This window comes from Lissotriton helveticus, chromosome 5_1 (assembly GCF_964261635.1).
Source record: "Lissotriton helveticus chromosome 5_1, aLisHel1.1, whole genome shotgun sequence".
NCBI classification, from domain to species: Eukaryota; Metazoa; Chordata; class Amphibia; order Caudata; family Salamandridae; genus Lissotriton; species Lissotriton helveticus.
In genome coordinates this window covers 754,429,557-754,447,805 of record NC_136065.1, presented here as the reverse complement: position 1 = coordinate 754,447,805, position 18,249 = coordinate 754,429,557, and the positions used below count along the sequence as shown (strand labels likewise).

General features: G+C 44.6%; 1 protein-coding gene and 1 long non-coding RNA gene across 3 annotated transcripts in view; one reads left to right on the top strand and one right to left on the bottom strand.

Moving 5' to 3' along the window:
- Positions 1-9,122, bottom strand: part of LOC144754896 (uncharacterized) — a 241,466-nt gene extending 232,344 nt beyond the window's left edge. Inside the window, exon 1 of the long non-coding RNA XR_013594784.1 lies at positions 9,039-9,122. This is a non-coding gene — a long non-coding RNA (uncharacterized LOC144754896). The remainder of the gene's footprint in view (positions 1-9,038) is intronic.
- The window catches only part of ZSWIM8 (zinc finger SWIM-type containing 8), a 2,353,271-nt gene continuing 2,344,121 nt past the window's right edge, over positions 9,100-18,249 (top strand). For both annotated transcript variants that reach the window (XM_078643224.1, XM_078643225.1), the window contains exon 1: positions 9,100-9,956. In XM_078643224.1, the coding sequence (XP_078499350.1) occupies positions 9,779-9,956 (178 nt within the window). In that variant the 5' untranslated portion in view covers positions 9,100-9,778. The remainder of the gene's footprint in view (positions 9,957-18,249) is intronic.

The following is an 18,249-nucleotide window of genomic DNA, read 5'->3' as shown; positions in this document are numbered from 1 at the left end:
GGCAATTAACAAGGGTAGTTGAATCCACCGTGATTGAAACTGCTGGTGCCCTTAGTAACCTGACTGCTGAGCTCCAGTCGGATCGACTTATGACCCTTCAGAACCGGGTCGCTTTGGATGTAATACTTGCGGACCGAGGTGGAGTATGCAAATTGATCCAGTCTAGTTGTTGCATTTTCATCCCAGATAATGCTCCAACAGTGTACAGGGCCATCTCCAAACTGCATAAGATTTCCGAATCTATTCATGTGGATAAAGGAGATTGGTCGTTAATGGGATGGTTCTGGGAACTGATATCTGCCTGGGGATGGAAAATTCTGATGGTCTTAGCCATTCTTTTCCTGTTCTGTCTGTGCATACAGTGTGCTCCTGCAATATGTGGCCTCTGCGTCACATCATGTGTAAGGAAGCCTGTGTCAAGAGATGAACTAAGTACTAGAATGATGTTACAGCAACATCTCAATGACTTTAGGAATATAGATCTGGACTCAGACTAACATGAGGATAGATTAATTGCCTATGTAAGGGCAAAAGGAGGGTTTGTGGTTCGGAAAATCTGGATTCATATAATTATACTGGACTCGAGAAATAAAACTTCGTCGAAATATGACGAATTTGGTATCAAAAGACCGAGAATGACGAGTACATCATGTACATGTATTTTCGGCGTGTTCGAGTGACGATTTCACCTCGAAATCGTCATTTACATTCTGAACCCTTGGCTCCCATTAATGTGTTGCCCTTTACATAGGCCTTAATCCAGTTGAATTTGATTCCACAAGGACACATACTCCTTAATCGACTTCTCCCTGACCTCAGTACAAGTTAGAACCATTGCCCCAGGCCGAACTCGTTAGGTCAGTTCCCTCCCAGTGGCCGAGCAAGATAGCATCTAGGCTCAACCAGCCATAAAACCATTTCAGCACGCACACCTGCCATATCTCGCTCACATCTTTCTCCACTCCTTTGCTTCACTTACTTTATGGTGGGGAGGTGCCCGTTTTTATTAGGGGTCCAGTGATATCTGATGAAATGTTGGGCCTTGCCGAATGATTTGTTGTAGGCAGCACGAAGTGAAATATGGACATGTCATCATGACTCTGCTTTTTCTTTGAACCAGAATATGTTAACTATTTACTTTACAACCAAGAATGTTTTGCCCGAGGCCCAAAATTGTGTATAAGAAGAGAAGCCTGACTTAGTAAAAGTGTGCAGTCTCCTAAGAACATACCCGTATTGTACTTCTAGGACACCTGTTACCTTGGTTGCAGCCAATAAACTAATCTTTGACTTCACCTAGAAGACTCCGAGTTTCTGTAGGTCTGGATCAGGAGAACCCGAGGTCTCTGGGTGTTGATTCCCTGGCACCGCTGGGTTACCGGTTCTGTGCCGGTTCTTAAAAACCCAGTACCTCAAGGTGACTGATGATATTAGTCGTGGAAATGCATTCGCTGATGAGATCGCGAAAGAGACAGCAAAGAATGTAATGAGCCGAATGTATGTTGCAGGCCCTGCAAGATGGACTGGTGATGTTGGAATATGTGAAGACACGATAGAGAGTGTGAAGTCCATCCAAGCTGAGGCCACAGAGAAAGAGTTGAGCACGTGGAGAGAAAGTACAGGTAGAATGGATGCAAATGGTTGTTGGATTGAATTGACAGGGCATCAGAGATGGTTGTTACCCGATGCATATGTGCTTGCAGTGGTTACAATGGCTCATGGAATTGCTCATATCAGCGTGAAAGGGATTTGAGAGTTGTTGGCCCCAGTGTGGAAGAATTCAGGGATTCCCAAGTGTGCAGAGAATGTTGTCAAGAATTGCATGGTATGTCTGAAGCACAATCCTGGTAGGAGAACCCCAACTCCAGCTGGTCATTTTGCGCCTCCTACGTATCCGTTCGAGGTTTTGCAGCTAGATTTCATACACATGGAGAGGTGCAACAACTTAAAATACGTACTCGTTGTTGTTTGTGCTTTTTCAAGATGGGTAGAAGCCTATCCCCTAAAAGACAATACTGCCTTGTCCACAGCAAAAGCCCTTGTGAAAGAGTACTTCCCCAGGTTTGGAATGCCTAGAATGGTCTGGTCTGATAACGGACGTGAATTTGTGGGTCGTGTGATGAAGAGAGTGTGTGAAGGGCTAGGTATAGGGCAGAAGTTCCACGCTGCAAATCACCCCCAATCAGCTGGATTAGTAGAATGTTACAACGGCACTTTAAAACTTAAACTGGCCAAAATCCAAGCGAGCACAGGTCTTAATTGGCCTGACGCTCTACCCTTAGCACTCTTGTCCACCAGAATGACTGTGCATTCACGAGTGAAACTGAGTCCATATGAGATAGTTTTTGGCAGGCCAGCCAACATATGGGGAGTGCCTAGACCCACTAAGTTCAGCGAGCTTGAACACCCTATTCTGCTTAATTATCTGTATGAATTGACGGCTAAATTGCGTGTTTTGCATCAACAGGTCCACAACACCCTGCCTCCGGCCTCTGAGACTCCGGGTCACGCCATTGACCCTGGTTCTTGGATACTTGTCAGAAACTTCCAAAGGACAAAGAACGACCAGCCCAGGTGGACCGGGCCTCACCTCGTCCTTCTTTCTACAAGATCAGCCGTTCGGGTGGAGGGGAAAGCCAACTGGGTCCATGGGATCCATTGTAAGATAATCCCTTTTCCTCTGCCTTATGACCAGTGGGTCCAGAAGGGTGTCGCTGACCCAGAACCTGATACCGTGCCACATGCAGTCCCTTTTGATGATTTACATGTAAAAGAAACTGACTTTGAACAGGAAAACGAAAACATTTTGCACAAGGCTGTGCCGCCATCCAAGCGAGTGAACACTACAGAGCCTGACCTTCTGTTCCAGGATCAGACAATACCTGGGAAACAGCGATATAATTTGAGACCGAGAAAAACGAACTAATAAAACAATTTCTTTTGCAATTTGAGACTAAGATTCATGGACCAATAAAAAGATATTTCTTTTTCCTCCCAAGTACTATTTTTGTAAGTGCAGCACTCCCATCTAAGAAACTTGCTTATTTTTGTTTTTCGAACCGCCATCCGGGTTCCGCTGCTAGGGCCGCGGTTGATAAAAGTCTTTGGGGTGCAGCTGACGATGTTAGGTCGGTAGTTCTGGTTGGTCCAAGGGAGTTGCCCTGGACTGACAGAAGCATCCCTTAGCAGAGGCAACCTACCACCGCGGGCAGCACTTTAGAGAGGATGGAGTTTCCCGATGTGGAGAGACCTGCCAAACGGACAAATTTTAAGCACGAATTGTGCGACGTGATGACAAGAAAAAGTTTTATAATATTGTGTATTTTGATACTATTTAGTGTAATGATATTTTTGATAAGTTATGTTTTACTTTCTTTTCGTGTAACATTTGCACCCACTGCATCACCCATACCTCCTCCCACTGTTTCCTCTCATTCTTTCCACCCTCTGCCTGACCACGAATCAAATAGGAGATTGGAGTTCATTAATAACTCCTTTGTTCAGTTATTACACCAACACCAACTTGTATTGAACACAACCAACTGTTGGGTGTGCGGTCTTATGCCTCACACCACGGATAAAGGTATCCCTTATCTGGTCCTGCCATTTAGTCACAATGGTTCTGTATGGGCATATAGGACAATGTTCATATATGCACACGAAATCTACCCCCTACGTTCTGTAACAGACAATCCTAGAAAAAGTGCTCTAGTCAAGGGTATAGTCGACATGATTAAGGAAGGTATTTCTTATGAGACTATCCCTAGAGATGAGACACTAGTCTACATGGGATGGAACATGACTGGATATGGAGCTACTCTGAGTGAGAAACAGCAAGCTAAGAGATCGTCCCCGATTTGTATTGTACCCCATCAGGGTCATCTGTGTCTGCAAGGTAATGGCACGAATCCCAGGGCTCAGTTAGGGATGAGTGTCTGTACTGAAACGTATGTGTTTGGATCTCAGACCTCCCCTGCGTTTTTAGCAGCTAAGGGTACCTATTTCATCTGCCATGATAGAGCCTATACATGGTTGCCCCCTGACTTTTCGGGCTCCTGTTTTGTTTCCTTCCTGTTGCCTCCCACCTACACAGCAGCGGCAGACTACCACAGGACAAGGGTAGTTAGAGGTGTCTTGAGTGAAGAGGACACTGCAGGTCAAGAATTTGGTGACTTTGCAAAGGGTTTTCTGACGTTCTGGGGATCCATGGCTAACAGCCGGAATATAAGGCAATTGACAAGGGTAGTTGAGTCCACCGTGATTGAAACTGCTGGTGCCCTTAGTAACTTGACTGCTGAGCTCCAGTCGGATCGACTGATGACCCTTCAGAACAGGGCCGCTTTAGATGTCATACTTGCAGACCGAGGTGGGGTATGCAGATTGATCCAATCTAGTTGCTGTATCTTCATCCCTGATAACGCTCCAACAGTGTACCAGGCCATCTCCAAACTACATAAGATTTCCGAATCTATTCATGTGGATAAAGGAGATTGGTCGTTAATGGGATGGTTCTGGGAACTGATATCCACCTGGGGATGGAAAATACCAATGGTCATTGGGATGGTCTTAGCCATTCTTTTCCTGTTCTGTCTATGCATACAGTGTGCTCCTGCAATATGTGGCCTCTGTGTTACATCATGTGTAAGGAAGCCTGTGTCAAGAGATGAACTAAGTACTAGAATGATGTTACAGCAACATCTCAATGACTTTAGGAATATAGATCTGGACTCAGACTAACATGAGGATAGATTAATTTCCTATGTAAGGGCAAAAGGAAGGTTTGTGGTTCTGAAAATTCTGAATTCGTGTAATCGTTCTGGACTCGAGAATTAAAACTTCGTTGAAACATGACGAATTTGGTATCAAAAGACCGAGAATGACGAGCACATCATGTACATATATTTTCAGCATATTCGAGTGACGATTTCACCTCGAAATCGTCATTTTCGTTCTGAACCCTTGGCTCCCATTTATGTGTTGCCCTTTACATAGGCCTTAAATCCAGTTGAATTCAATTCCACAAGGATACATACTCCTTAATCGACTTTTCTATGACCTGTGCAAGTTGGAACCATTGCCCCAGGCCGAACTCGTTAGGTCAGTTCCCCTCCCAGTGGCCGAGCAAGATAGCATCAAGGCTCAACAAGCCATAAAACCATTTCAGCGCGCACACCTGCCGTATCTTGCTCACATCTGTCTTTGCTCTTTTGCGTCACTTACTTTATGGTGGGGAGGTGCCTGTTTTATTAGGGGTCCACTGATATCTGATGAAATGTTGGGCCTTGCCGGGTGATTTGTTATGGGCAGCACGACGTGAAATATGTACATGTCATCATGACTCTGCTTTTCTTTTGTAAACCAATAACTATAAATGACATACTACAAATTCGAAGAATGTTTGCCTGAAGCTGAATATTCTGTATAAAGAGAGAAGCCTGACTTTGTAAATTCGAGCAGTCTCCTGAGAATATACTTCCCCGTGTTGTACTTCTAGGACACTTGTTACCTTGGTTGCAGCCAATAAACCGATCTTTGACTTCACCTAGAAGACTCTGAGTTTCTGTGGTCTAAATCAGGAAGAACTCGAGGTCTCTGGGTGTACCCTGACACCGCTGGGTTACCGGTTCTGTGCCGGTTCTTAAAAACCCAGTACCTCATCCTCCAAGAAGGAAGGACAAAGCCCTAAGCTTAGATGTCTGAGGTAATTCTTGGAGAGGGAGATTAAAGCGTGCGTGAATGAAGAGTGGCATCAACATTTAATTGTTGGCAATTTTACAAAGTGTTCAAACAAAAACAGAGTATTTCTCGGTTTTACTGAATGTTATTCTGTCTTACCATGACTTCTTAAACTGTGTCAGGAGCAGGCTATAGCATTGACTGGGACCTTGGCAATATATTGTGCACTGGCCTGCAGGAGCACGTTACCGGCAGTACAGTACTTCCAGTCCGTCACTCTCACAGAAGATGCCTGCTGTGCTGAAGCCCACCTAGTAATACTAATTACGCAGGGTGCAGGAGGCAGGAAATTATTTGTTTCCGGAGTTCTCAACCCTGGGCCCACCCAAGCTCACATTTAAACCAATAGCTTTTGGGGTGGGCTCAGGCGATAGCAAAAACTACCGAGACTAGGTGGGGGGGAAGTCCAGAAGAAAAGAGCAGTACCTAAAGCCGGACTCATTATGAGCGCACTGCTTCTGTGTTATTATAAGCAGCCTAGAGCAGCAGGTAACCTAATTAGTGCTGGCATCGGGTTTCTAGATGCATTAATCAGGAGGCGGGAGACTAGCTTTCAAATCGGTAGTCTCCCGCCTGAATCGGGAGGGTTGGCATGTCTGGTTCAGCGGTATCTTTTCTGCCTGAATCAATGTTGTATTCCAACGCACCTCCTTCACATGGCGTGCAATCAGCGCCCAACGCGTAGCGCCTTCTTTCTTAGTCTAGTGTGGTTCCTAGCGACTAACCCCTCACAACAGAGCCCCCCCCCCCCCCCCCAAGTCTTCAAGTGTGTTGTTCACTACAGTTCTTTAAACGGCAGGTCGCTCATCTGCAGCACTCATCTTTTCAATGACAGACGCTGCTGCTTGCAGATTTTTAATGCTCCTGTTCTTGGTATTTAATAATAAAACATGTAGACCAGGAGATGCAATCTTTCAATATAGACAATATTTAAAATGAATTTTGTCATCTATACTGGTAGACGTATGTGCTTGAACAGCAGTCTGTCAGTTGTCTCTGAATTTCGGACCTGGAGTCGGATTCATAAAGCCCCACCCACCAAAATCCTCACACTCTTTTCATTTCCTTAATAAAGGACACATAGGTAGGTGTACTTCTGAAAATATTTGTGATTCGAGGTTAAGCCAGTCGTGGGCGTTGTGGTGTTGAAACAGTTTTTTGGGGTATGCTGGTCAGTTGCTTCACCTGACCAAAATGAGGGGGACTCTTGAAACATTCTGGAGTTACTTAAAGGTCAAATGTTGTAAAGGAGTAAAGCATTTAATTCTAGATAATATGAATCTGCATCTCTGCCCAAAACCATTTATTGGCCTGGCTACATGCGTTACCCATCAACGCCTAACACAGACTTGTGGCACCACCTCGCTCCAGGTCATTACGGAGTCTGTCTCCAGTCCGGAATTGTTCCTCATCAAACCAATCCTTTCAGATGTTAGTCTACTTAATTCAATTTAAGTTAAACAAATGCAATACCCAGAAGGCATTAGATAATTATAAGAAAGTCATGGCCTGAAAACAGTATATGTAATGACCAAGTGCTAGGTAATCACCTTGGAGGACTTGAGTCAACCCCTTCAGCCATTAGTTAGATTTGGTCAGCTGCCATCAGTAATTGCTTGAAGAAAGTGCCATTCACATTTTAGATAATGGTAGAGGAATATTTCGGACTTACAGTTTGCAGTTGGCTAATAGGTGGTAGTCTGCCTGCCTTGAGCGCTTCCAATGGCCAGTGCATGTAGAATGAAGCAACATGCCCATGCCCTGCAATGAAGGTGTCTTTGTGCACATAGAAGTATTCCACACTCCTGTTCAACCAATGTTGGTTTTGAACATTTTTAGGGAATTTATTTCTAAATGGAATATTACCATGTTTACTTTGCACCAAGTGTGATTTTGCACCTAAATTTGTTTTGTGCTGTTAAATGTTTTCCACATTAATGCTTATGTTGAACCATGGGCGTTTTAGCACCTACATGTGCTGTCAACCGGATGTGATGTCATATTGATGCACACCAATTATAACTAATGTGACCTCTTACTAACTAATTTTTCTTTATCTGAACTCTTTTTTTTCAAGAGGGATTTTACATCCCAAGGAATTTTATCTCCTGAATATGATCTGTATTCCTAAAATTGTTTCCACGCACTTGCTGATTTTGCAAATAATATGATTCCTTCTCCTAAAGGATTTCCCCACTATTGATGATGTTGCTACAAGGATCATTTTTTACCTATATTTGCTGTCAACCAAATGAGGTAATAACACATAATTTACACCAAACATGCCATTTTACTATGCTTTTTTCTCTATAGTTATTTTGCGTCTGCATGTGGTGCCATACTCCACCTGACTTTGCATAAAGTTTTTTTTGTACCTAAATGTTATTTATTTAAAAGAGAGGCTGCTCCCACATTTGATATCACAACACTGCTTACTTTTGATTAATGTATGTTTGCATGTAAACATGATTTGGGCTCTTAACATTTTTCAACAATCATAGTGATGTTTGCACCTTGATTTGATATTCTGCCAATCAAATTGGGGAGGGGGGGGGGGGGTGACTTACTATTGCAGCCTTTTATAGTAATGCAACATCTTCCCCACTTCTCGCTGTCCCGAGTGATACTCCAGGACTGCATAATGTGGCTGCGCCCTATAGAATCTGCTCTTAAGACCAACAGTAATCACATTTTGGGTATGATATCATTTTGGACAACAGGTTTAAAGACAACAAAAAGAGCTTCAGATCAGACTCGGACTCCGGTATGCATGTTCAAACACAGAGCCCTGCTGGTAACCTAGAAACCTCGGCATCGGGAGACTAGCCTTCAAATCGGTAGTCTCCCGCCTGAATCGGGAGGATTGGCATGTCTGAAAGATACTACTACAACCTACGTCCCAAATTAGTGGAAGTTCTCGGTTCCGCGCTGCACTCGTCACTCACACACCCGTCTAGTTTATACTTTTTTTTAATTTATGTAACACATTTTTATAAAGCGCGGACTTTACCTGAAGGTGTCAGAGCACTGTACAATAGAACCAGTTACGTTACATGAGAGAAATGGAACAAAAATAGCTGGCCATAGGATCAAAACAACGCAGACGAAAGAAACACAATATCAAACACAGCAAGCACAGAATGTACAAACAAAAATATAAATATATATGACAAATTTACAATGACTAAAGAACTTCCTGGCGGGGTCTGAGAAGCTGCCGGTACGTGAACATCACCACGACTCAAAACAGCAAGTTTAGTTGAAGTTCTTGCCAAAGATTCCCGGAATAACGGCTTACTTACTGTTGGGGAGTCACTGCCGGGTTGGCCGCTTCCTGGGCGGATGGGGGAGGTATTTTTCTCCGCTTTGTGCTAATCTCTTCCGGGGCGGCTGTCAATTTCGGCTTCTCTTGAACCCTCTCTTCCGGGAGAGTCATTCACAGTTCTAACCAATTGCAGGCTCTAATGTGCCGGTTCAAGCCACTCAACCCGGTCTATTGTTGTTCTCGACTCCGTCACTCAGTGTAAACTAGCTTTCCTACTGGCTCACCCTTCCTTTAGATTTTCAAGTAGGTTTTTAAGAGTATGAAGCAAAGGCGTAGGATATCTGATTTTAGTATCCTCCATGGGCTCATGGAAGGCGAGTCTTCGACAATCTCCTGGCTATCTAGATTTGGTTGACGTATATGACCCCCTAAACGTTTGTTCAGTAACAAAAAAATAGTTTTGCAATAATAGCGAGTCAAAATTAGTTTCTTGCCGAAAACCTACAAGCCGGTCTTTTGGTGGAAGAAAAAATAACAATTTAAGCTGAATACTAATTTTTAGTTAGAGAATTTAGGATTTTAAGGACCTCTATCTTGGATTTGTAAATGTTGTTTTTCTCTTTGTCTAAACGGCTATAGTTAACCACTCTACTCTTGTAGATTTTCCTGAGAGTGCAATTTTCAGTGGCGAATATTTGGGCAGAGCTCAGCTTGTCTGCTGTTTATATTGGCTGGGCAAAACGGAAAAAAACTATTTTTCGTGGTTTTTTGGGTGTAATGGAACTTATGTTTGCGGAGTGGGAGGACGGGGAAAGGTTCTCTTTTGAAGACTCCGACCGATTTGAGGAAGACTCCCTCTGCTCCTTCATCTCAGAGGCAGAAAGCCTGTGCCAGAATTGGAGAGGATGGAGAAAACAATCTGCCGGGCCCAATTCGCCTACTGTCAAGATGAAAGGTGAGATGTTTTTCGTCATATGGTTTTTTTACAGGAATGCACGCATTTGCGTATCTTTAAGGTCAAACAAACAGTTTGAAGTTTTTTTTTCTTAGTCAAAAGTGGATTGCTAAATGCTTGCTCTTCTGGACCCGTAAACAGTATATAATTCATCTAGTCTGGGCAGCGGTTTACAGAATTGGTGTAAAGTTTTGGAGGCCTTCCTTAAACATTCTATAAGATTACACTATTTAGTTCCGACTTCATCGATAGTTCGTAAAGTGCTGATGTCTCATGACCCAAAAAGTTAGACAGAGTTTCCCTAGGTGGGCTAGTTTTAAAGTGCTTGTTCTTTTTGAGAGAATGCATCTATCTGTGACTGAGCAGAAAGTAAGTAGTATTTCACGATTTAGTTGTGGTATGATCTTATAGTAGATAATACTCTGAACCATAATATATTCCAGTTATTGTAACTGCTACAGGTTTTCTGTGTGTTTGCTGTTTTTTGTATATATTGAGCTTGTTCATAAAACCGTCAGAGTGAGCCCTTAATTTTTTCCCCTTGCTGTTGGTTAAAAAGCCCTTATTTGTCATGTTTTAACGTTGTTGGAAACTAGAATGTTTCTTGTGGTCAGACCTCTATCACTGAATTCTGTATTTGTATTTCATGCAGACAAAAATATTTCATTTTCATTGAGATTTCTGCAGGAATTTGCTGATCTCTTTTTAATATAACTATTGCTGTGTTAAGTGGATTCTAATTAAGCATCATCTCACTGTGAAATGTTTTGCACATTGATTTATTGAAATCATTTTTGTCTTTTTTTCCTCACAACTATTTTTGTTTATCACTTGCGGCTTCAAACCTGCACTGGAAAATCATGTATTCTTTATTTTCTGTGACTGGCATCCCATGCAAGACATGATATTACTTACCGGGATCTCGCAAAGATTTTCAGTTTTTTTTAGGTCTGGCTTGACAGCAGAGCTTTCGCTAGACACTGACATGTTGGTATTCTTGATTAATTGCATTTGATAGGGCACAAGTTGTTTGCTTCCACTGAAAAAAGAAGAGTGCTTGTAGTGTAATTATTGTTTTGTTGAAAAAGTATGCTCCTGCATTGTTCCAGCCATTTTGACTGTGCCATTTGAGGCGGGAGTGTTCTGAGGTTGAACACTTTAGTGGGACTGTCACATGACCTCAGCAACAAGCCCTGTCCGCCATAAAAAAACAGTCTGATGTGCTGACCTGCATGCTCTGTATAGGATAGGGTTAGTCTACTGTTCATGCGTTACAGGATATTTAAACTTATATATTTTAAACTTTATTTTCATTTTGTATACAAACATTAATCCCATTGACCATTACATTAAGTGAAGCAGCAACTGGAAGAGACAAGTGGAAGCATAACATCGACAGCATAATTACAATCATTCTGCTTTGTATATTAAGGAGGTATTAAATTAGCCTTCACTTTGATTCTTATGCATTGTATTCAGACAACCAGGGGTTATATTGTACCTGCTAAGCGACTGTTCTGGCCAACCCTGAGACATTATGTGACAATATAAAACATATAGAAGGGTGGATTTGCTATAGAATTATCTGCACATCAATTGGCGTCCTCTTATTGTAAACACTTCAACCACTTTAGTTCAACACATTCAATATTGAGTGCAGCCTTGGCATTTGATGTGCATCCACCTCAAGCATCAAAGAGACCTCCTGCTTACAACAATTGTAACAGAATGTCACAGTAACAAAAGTAAAACACCAGCGCACATCACATGTAATCACTTTTATCCTCTGTGCAGTTAGCACTTTTTCTCCATCAATGTTCTTGTCGGAATAATCTTTATCATTCCCAGAGAGCCATGTTGTGTAGACAGTTCATGTTTTATTTCTTAAAAGACAATGCTCCACAGGCAACGCACGTTTTGCCCTATTTGGGCTTCCTCAAGGCTGTAAATCATACATAAAGATAAAAAGACAAGCTATAACCTATGTGTCTTGATCACTTTACACTGCACCTAACTATTATACATCTTTAATCATGTATTGTTAATTCATCCTCCAGTGTGATATATATGTAAAAATTGACCACTTTCATCACCCATGAATGTGTCAGGCATCTCTTAAGGTTCATCATTGATAACCTTTTTTAAAACCTAGTTGTGTTACACACAAGCAAGTGATTGTTTTAGTGTGTACACATGGGGTTTTGCTTGGAGTACACCCTGTTTTTTCCCCCGTTCTCACATTCCTTATTATTTTGGACTTGTCTTACAATATACTGACTAAATCACGTGGCGGCGGTCTTGTTTACCTTTGTGTGTAACACAACTAGGTTTTAAAAAAGGTTATCAATGATGAACCTTAAGAGATGTATGACACATTCATGGGCGGTGATGGTGGTCAATTTTTACAAATTTATATCACTGAAGAATGAATTAACAATACATGATTAAAGATGTATAATAGGTAGGTGCATTGTAAAGTGATCAAGACACATAGGTTATAGCTTGTCTTTTTATGTATGATTTACAGCCTTGAGGAAGCCCGAATAGGGCGAAACGCGCGTCTGCTGTGGAGCATTGTCTTTTAAGAAATAAAACGTGAACTGTCTACACATCATGGCTCTCTGGGAATGATAAAGATTATCCCGACAAGAACATTGATGGAGAAAAAGTGCTAACTGCACAGAGTATAAAAGTGATTACATGTGATGTGCGCTGGTGTTTTACTTTTGTTACATTATGTGACAATCACTGTCCGAGTTATGCCCCATACTTTTCCTCTTGCTGAGTCAGCCGATCCCCACTCTGTTCTGTATCTTTCGCCTCGGTCTGGCGAGCAAGGCATGCCTTGAATGGGTCCCAAATATCTCTTGGTTTACAATGTGTGGGTATAAGAGCATTAACCTTTTCTGACTGTGTGTTGCAATAGGACAAATCAGCGCACCATTTCTTTCAGTGTAGGCCCCCTCATCCATCGCAAAGCAACCCTTCGCTTTGCAATCAGGATACCCAGAACCAGTAGCTTGGGCATGCTTTTGGGGAATTCCTTAACATAGCCCAACAAAGCCTCCAAAGGGGTCAACTTCACTCCCACCCGCAATATCTTGCAACGCAGCATCTACCGCCTCCCAAAACCTCTGAATACCAGGGAAGTCCCATGCAAGATGTTTGAAGTTTGCTGCCGCTGTCCCCGCATCTTATGCATCTGTCATCTTCTCTAAGTCCGCACATATGTGTGCCAAGGTGTAGTACACCCTTTGTAGGAATTTAAAATGTATTAAACGGTTTCTACCATTTTGTGATATAGACTTCGTGCCTGCGCAGCAATATGTCCACTGTTTTTCTGTGATGTCTAACGCTAGTTCGGCGTGCCGTTCTTGCAAGGCTTTCATGTTTTAGGGGCTGATGCCGACGTTGGAAAGGGTATATAGTATCGAGATCACATGTTGCGTGGATTGAGCTTGTAATAAATATATTAAGGGACTACATTTCCGAGGTTCTTGCATTTCCTTCCCCCATTGTTGCGCACAGCGCATGCCTGGTGCAGATAAAAATTGAATTTTGCAATAATGGGGGCAGCCAGTGAGTCTGTTTGTAGCATATCCCATTGCCTAACCACTCCTTCATTAAAGCAATCACTTACAGTGGCGATACCCAGAGACTGCATAGCTAAAATACATTCTCTCTCCTGTCTCATTGGCAACCATCCACACAGTTCTAGCGGCAATTTGGGGGAGTAAAGATCCCTGCATGTTGGCGGCCCTCCAGGTCAGGCTTCTTGCGCACACAACTGGGCCTATGGTGTGATAGTGCCTATGTGGTGTCCTGAGTAAATATTGTGGCAGAGGTCCACCGTTTCCCTTTCAATATGCAGTTGTGGGCTCTCCTGGGCTCCATGTAGCCAGTGATATTCATGCATCTGTTGCACCGTGTCACAGTACAGCTTGAAGTCTGGGGCGCTCAGCCCCCTTCTGAGTAGGGTCTGGTCAATGTTTCCCACTGCACCCACGCTTGTTCCCCAGCCCAAGCGAGTCGAATCAAAATAGAACGGGGTTTGTGGAAGAATAATTTTGGCAATAAAATAGGCATATTGGGAAATAAGATCAGGAACCGTGGGAGTACTATAATTTTCATGAGCGAGATTCACCCCAATAATGACAATGGCAGCCGAATCCATTTGTCAACGGGTTCCAAAAGCTTCTGTATCGCCCTGCCATAGTTTTCTCGTACCACCACTTCAGGGTCATTGTGTAGCTGCACGCCCAGGTATCTAGTTGGCTCTGATGTCCACTGTATAGGGTTAGTGTTCTCAACTGGGTCGGTTTTGGGTGTCAGGGGGAATGCAATGGATTTTCTCCAGTTGATGTGTAAGCATGAGTGTTGTCCAAATCGCTCAACCTCTTGCAAGATTGGTGATAAATTCCGCACCGGCTCTTTGACGTATAAAAGTGTGTCATCTGCATATGCTGTAATTATTAAATTCTACTGTGGGAAGCATATCCCAGGTTGCCCGTGGTATTAATGTAGTGCACACGCAAGGGGCTCAGCAGTTGGCGCATGCAACAGGGGGGACAGAGGGTACCCCTGCCTTCTTCCCAGTGTAATTAGTATTGGATTTGAGCGGTGTCTATTCACGCGCCCACAGACTACTGGCTTCTAGTACAAGACATCCACCAATTTAATGAAAATCTCCCCTCCCATTTCCACACTGCCCTCAAGAATTGCCGCTCAACTGAATTGAAAGCCTTCTCGGCATCGTGAAAAAATTGCCGCAGCTCGTAGCTCTTGGTCGAGACCGGCAATCGTGCCAAAGAAGGTATGCAGGTTACTTGTTAATGAACGGATGGGCACAAATCCAGATTGCTTAGGGACTACTACCATTGGGCGTAAGGGGGCGAGCCAATTCACTAGGATTTTAGCAAATTATTTGGTGTCCGTATTCAGCAACGAGAGTGGCCTGTAAGAGGAACATTGCTGTGGGGTTTGTCTTTCTTTAATGGGGTGATCAAGGTGGCTTCTCTCATGCTGGGGGGGCATTATGCCCTCTGTCGCAGTCTCCTCAAATAAATGTACCAAATGAGGGAGTAGCTGATCCTGATAGTCTTTGTAAAATGCTACAGTCAGCCGATCGGACAGAGGGGCCTTATTGTTGGGCATGGCTTTTAGAGTGCGGTAATCTCGGTGGGGCGCAAAGGCGCCATTAAATGTTCTCCATGAGAGTTTGACATCCACGTCATGGCTATGTATGATAGATATTCCTCATCCTACTTCTCTGACTCAGATGGACCAAAGTGTAAAGCTACGTATAGTAGGAGTGGAATCTCGCCACTATCTGTGCCGCACCAGTTAGTTTCTGACCAAACGAGTAGGAGCAGCCAGCGTAGAGCTCTGTCTCTCCCTCTCTCCATATATTCTTGTGGTAGCATATTTCCCCAGATGTACCACCTCAGCTTAAGCCTCTTTGTTATATTCGTTTATCTTGGACCTGATCTGTGCCAGCACCTGGGGGTGGGGGTTGTCTGCAACAGCCTGCTGCTCCAAATCCGATAAATCGGCCTCAAGCCTCTGTAATCTTCATCTGATGGAGCGAAGTACCCCCTGCGTGTTTTGATATGACATCGCCCTTTAATATAGACTTTCAAAGTTTCCCATATGGTGGCCATCTTGGTGTACAATGACGCGGGCTGGAAGCGGGCTGGAAGCACCACTCACCGGGCTCTCTGGGGGGTGGGAACTGCAGGACAATCTCCGGGCCCTGAAGGCTCCTACTCAGAGTCTTCACACGCGGGACTCATGACAGCCAGAGGAGCCCGCGAGGCTCCCCAGCGCTTTAGCTGCACCTGGTCCCTCTCCGGGGACACAGGACATTGCTGAGGAGCCCGCGAGGCTCCAGACGGCTTCCCCGGCGGTGGGTGGGACTTCCTCTCCCTGCTCCGCCCAACGTCAGGCAGCTTTCCCTGCCTTCCGGATCTGACAGAATCTAGTCACAGCGGTGATTTCCTTCGCTCGGTAAAGTGCGGGGTGGGCACCCGCTTTAGATAGAAGCGATTGCGGGGTGGGCACCCGCTCGTTACACCATAACCGTGGCAATGCGGGGTGGACACCGCATTACAAAATATGCAAAACAGCGGGGTGGGCTCCCGCTTCGCTGGGCAGGAATGCAGGGGCGTCTGGGTTCCCTCCACACCGGCTGCCGCTCCGTGACGGCCGCGCTCTTTCAGCAGAACACCACCCGAGCGCTCTCAAGGCACTTAAAGTTCCAAAGTCCTTTTAGAGGTAAAGGGGGCAATTCAAAATACAGAGCTTACGAGGCGCTAGGACCCATCAAGTCTTCAGCAGGCAGGAACAACAAGTCCTTGGGGCTGGAGACACCCAAGCGGGCCACACGCAGGGACCCCCAAGAAGCTGCAGCTGGGTCCCATGGCGGTTCCTCCTGGCAGAGTGTCCCCCCCCCCCAGCCCAAGTTAGCACAGAACAGTTCAATTCCCCTACATTTATACCACATTTTCCTTTGTTTGCAGGACAGGGCTTTTGGGGAACCAGATGCAACTGGTTCAGGGGGGATTTGGATCACTCTGTTGACAGGGCTCCTCTTCCCCATTGTTAGGTGGGGGCCCGTCATTAGACACACCACAGGGGGACGGAGCCAGCATTCACTGGGGCAGGCACCATCCTATTCAGGGACCAGGGACTTCTCCTCCCACCTACTACAAATGCAGATGTCCCATGTAGCCTAGCGCTGACTCACTTTGCCCCTCCTGGAGCCACACACACCTCATCAGCCCCTGTCACTCAAAATCTAGACCTGCAATTCACATCAGGCAGGCAGACACATAGCACACAGAAATGCCAACTTCTAAATCGGCGCACACCGTTGCGTAGCATTTATTATCACTATTCCACACATACCAAACTTGACCATGCTGCGCCTCTCATATCAGGGACTACCACTGAAACACTTATCAGGGAATCCCCAATGCATTCCTATGGGAGGGCAGCCCCACAGTAGTGAGAAACCAAAATGGCTGTTTGTCACTACCAGGACATGTCACACACTTAAGGTACATGTCCTATCTTTTACCTACAATGCACCCTGCCCATTGGACTAGCTAGGGCCTACCTTAGGGGTGTCTGACATGTAGTAAAAGGGGGGTCACGGACATGGCACACTGTTTAGGTGCCACTGCGCGCACAGGCCCTGCAATGGTAGAGGCCTGAGATAGTTTTGAAAGGCTACTTTTGGTGGGTGGCACAATCAGCGCTGCAAGCCCACCAGTAGCATTTAATTTACCAGCCCTGGGTATGGGATACGATTTTTCAAGGGACTGACAGGTAAATGAAATAGGCCAAACCGGTGTAGACCAAGCTTATAATCTTTATCACAGAGAGCACATGCACTTTACACTGAACAGCAGTGCTAAAGTGCCCAGAGGCCTAAAACCACCAACACCATGTCAGCAAAAAGGCTAGGAGAAAGGCAAAAAGTTTAGGGATGACCCTGCAAAAAAGGGCCAAGTCCAGCAGACCCTAGGCTGAAAATCATCTATTTTTAGCTGCAATTTGACTAGGGAGTGATCTGAATATGTACGAGGCAGGGGTTCGCAATTTGTTATGAATTGTATTAAGCCATGGGAAGCCAGCCAGTAGTCAATGCACGTATGTACGCCGTGTACCGATGCGTAATGTGTATATTCCCTTCCCGCTGGTGCGCGGTGACTCCCTACATCCACCAAATCATCAGCTTCAGCAATAGCCCTACTGCCGATGAGGTAGAGCTCAAAGGGCCTTTGGAGCGTTCGAGCTCTGGGGATTGTACACAATTGAAATTGCCCCCCCCCCCCCCATGGTGGGCATTCTATGTAGGGATCAATAGAATTGGGGATTATCATACTTAGGACCACACACTCCCACTATGCGCACATCTAGGTTTCCTTTGCTGCAGTGCACTATAACATACCTCCCATCTGTGTCCTTGTCAACTGCTTGTATTTTAATATTGGCCCCCCTGTCGAACCCTTATCAGGATTCCAGGTGTGTGCGTGGTGAAGCCTGCTGCTAGGCAGATACCCTTCATCCTCCTCTGTGTTAACAGCCCTGCGTTAGGTGCCAAATGGGTTTCCTACAGCACTGCCACGTCTATGTGATGTCTGAGCAAATATAAACCCACCTTACAGATTTTTCTCTGATCATTTAGCCCCCTAATGTTCCAGGTTAGGAAGCTTATAATGCGGTCCCCCTTCTTGGTTGTTTGGTCATGCCCCCCACACATTTCTGAAACTTAAAATACCTTTTGCAA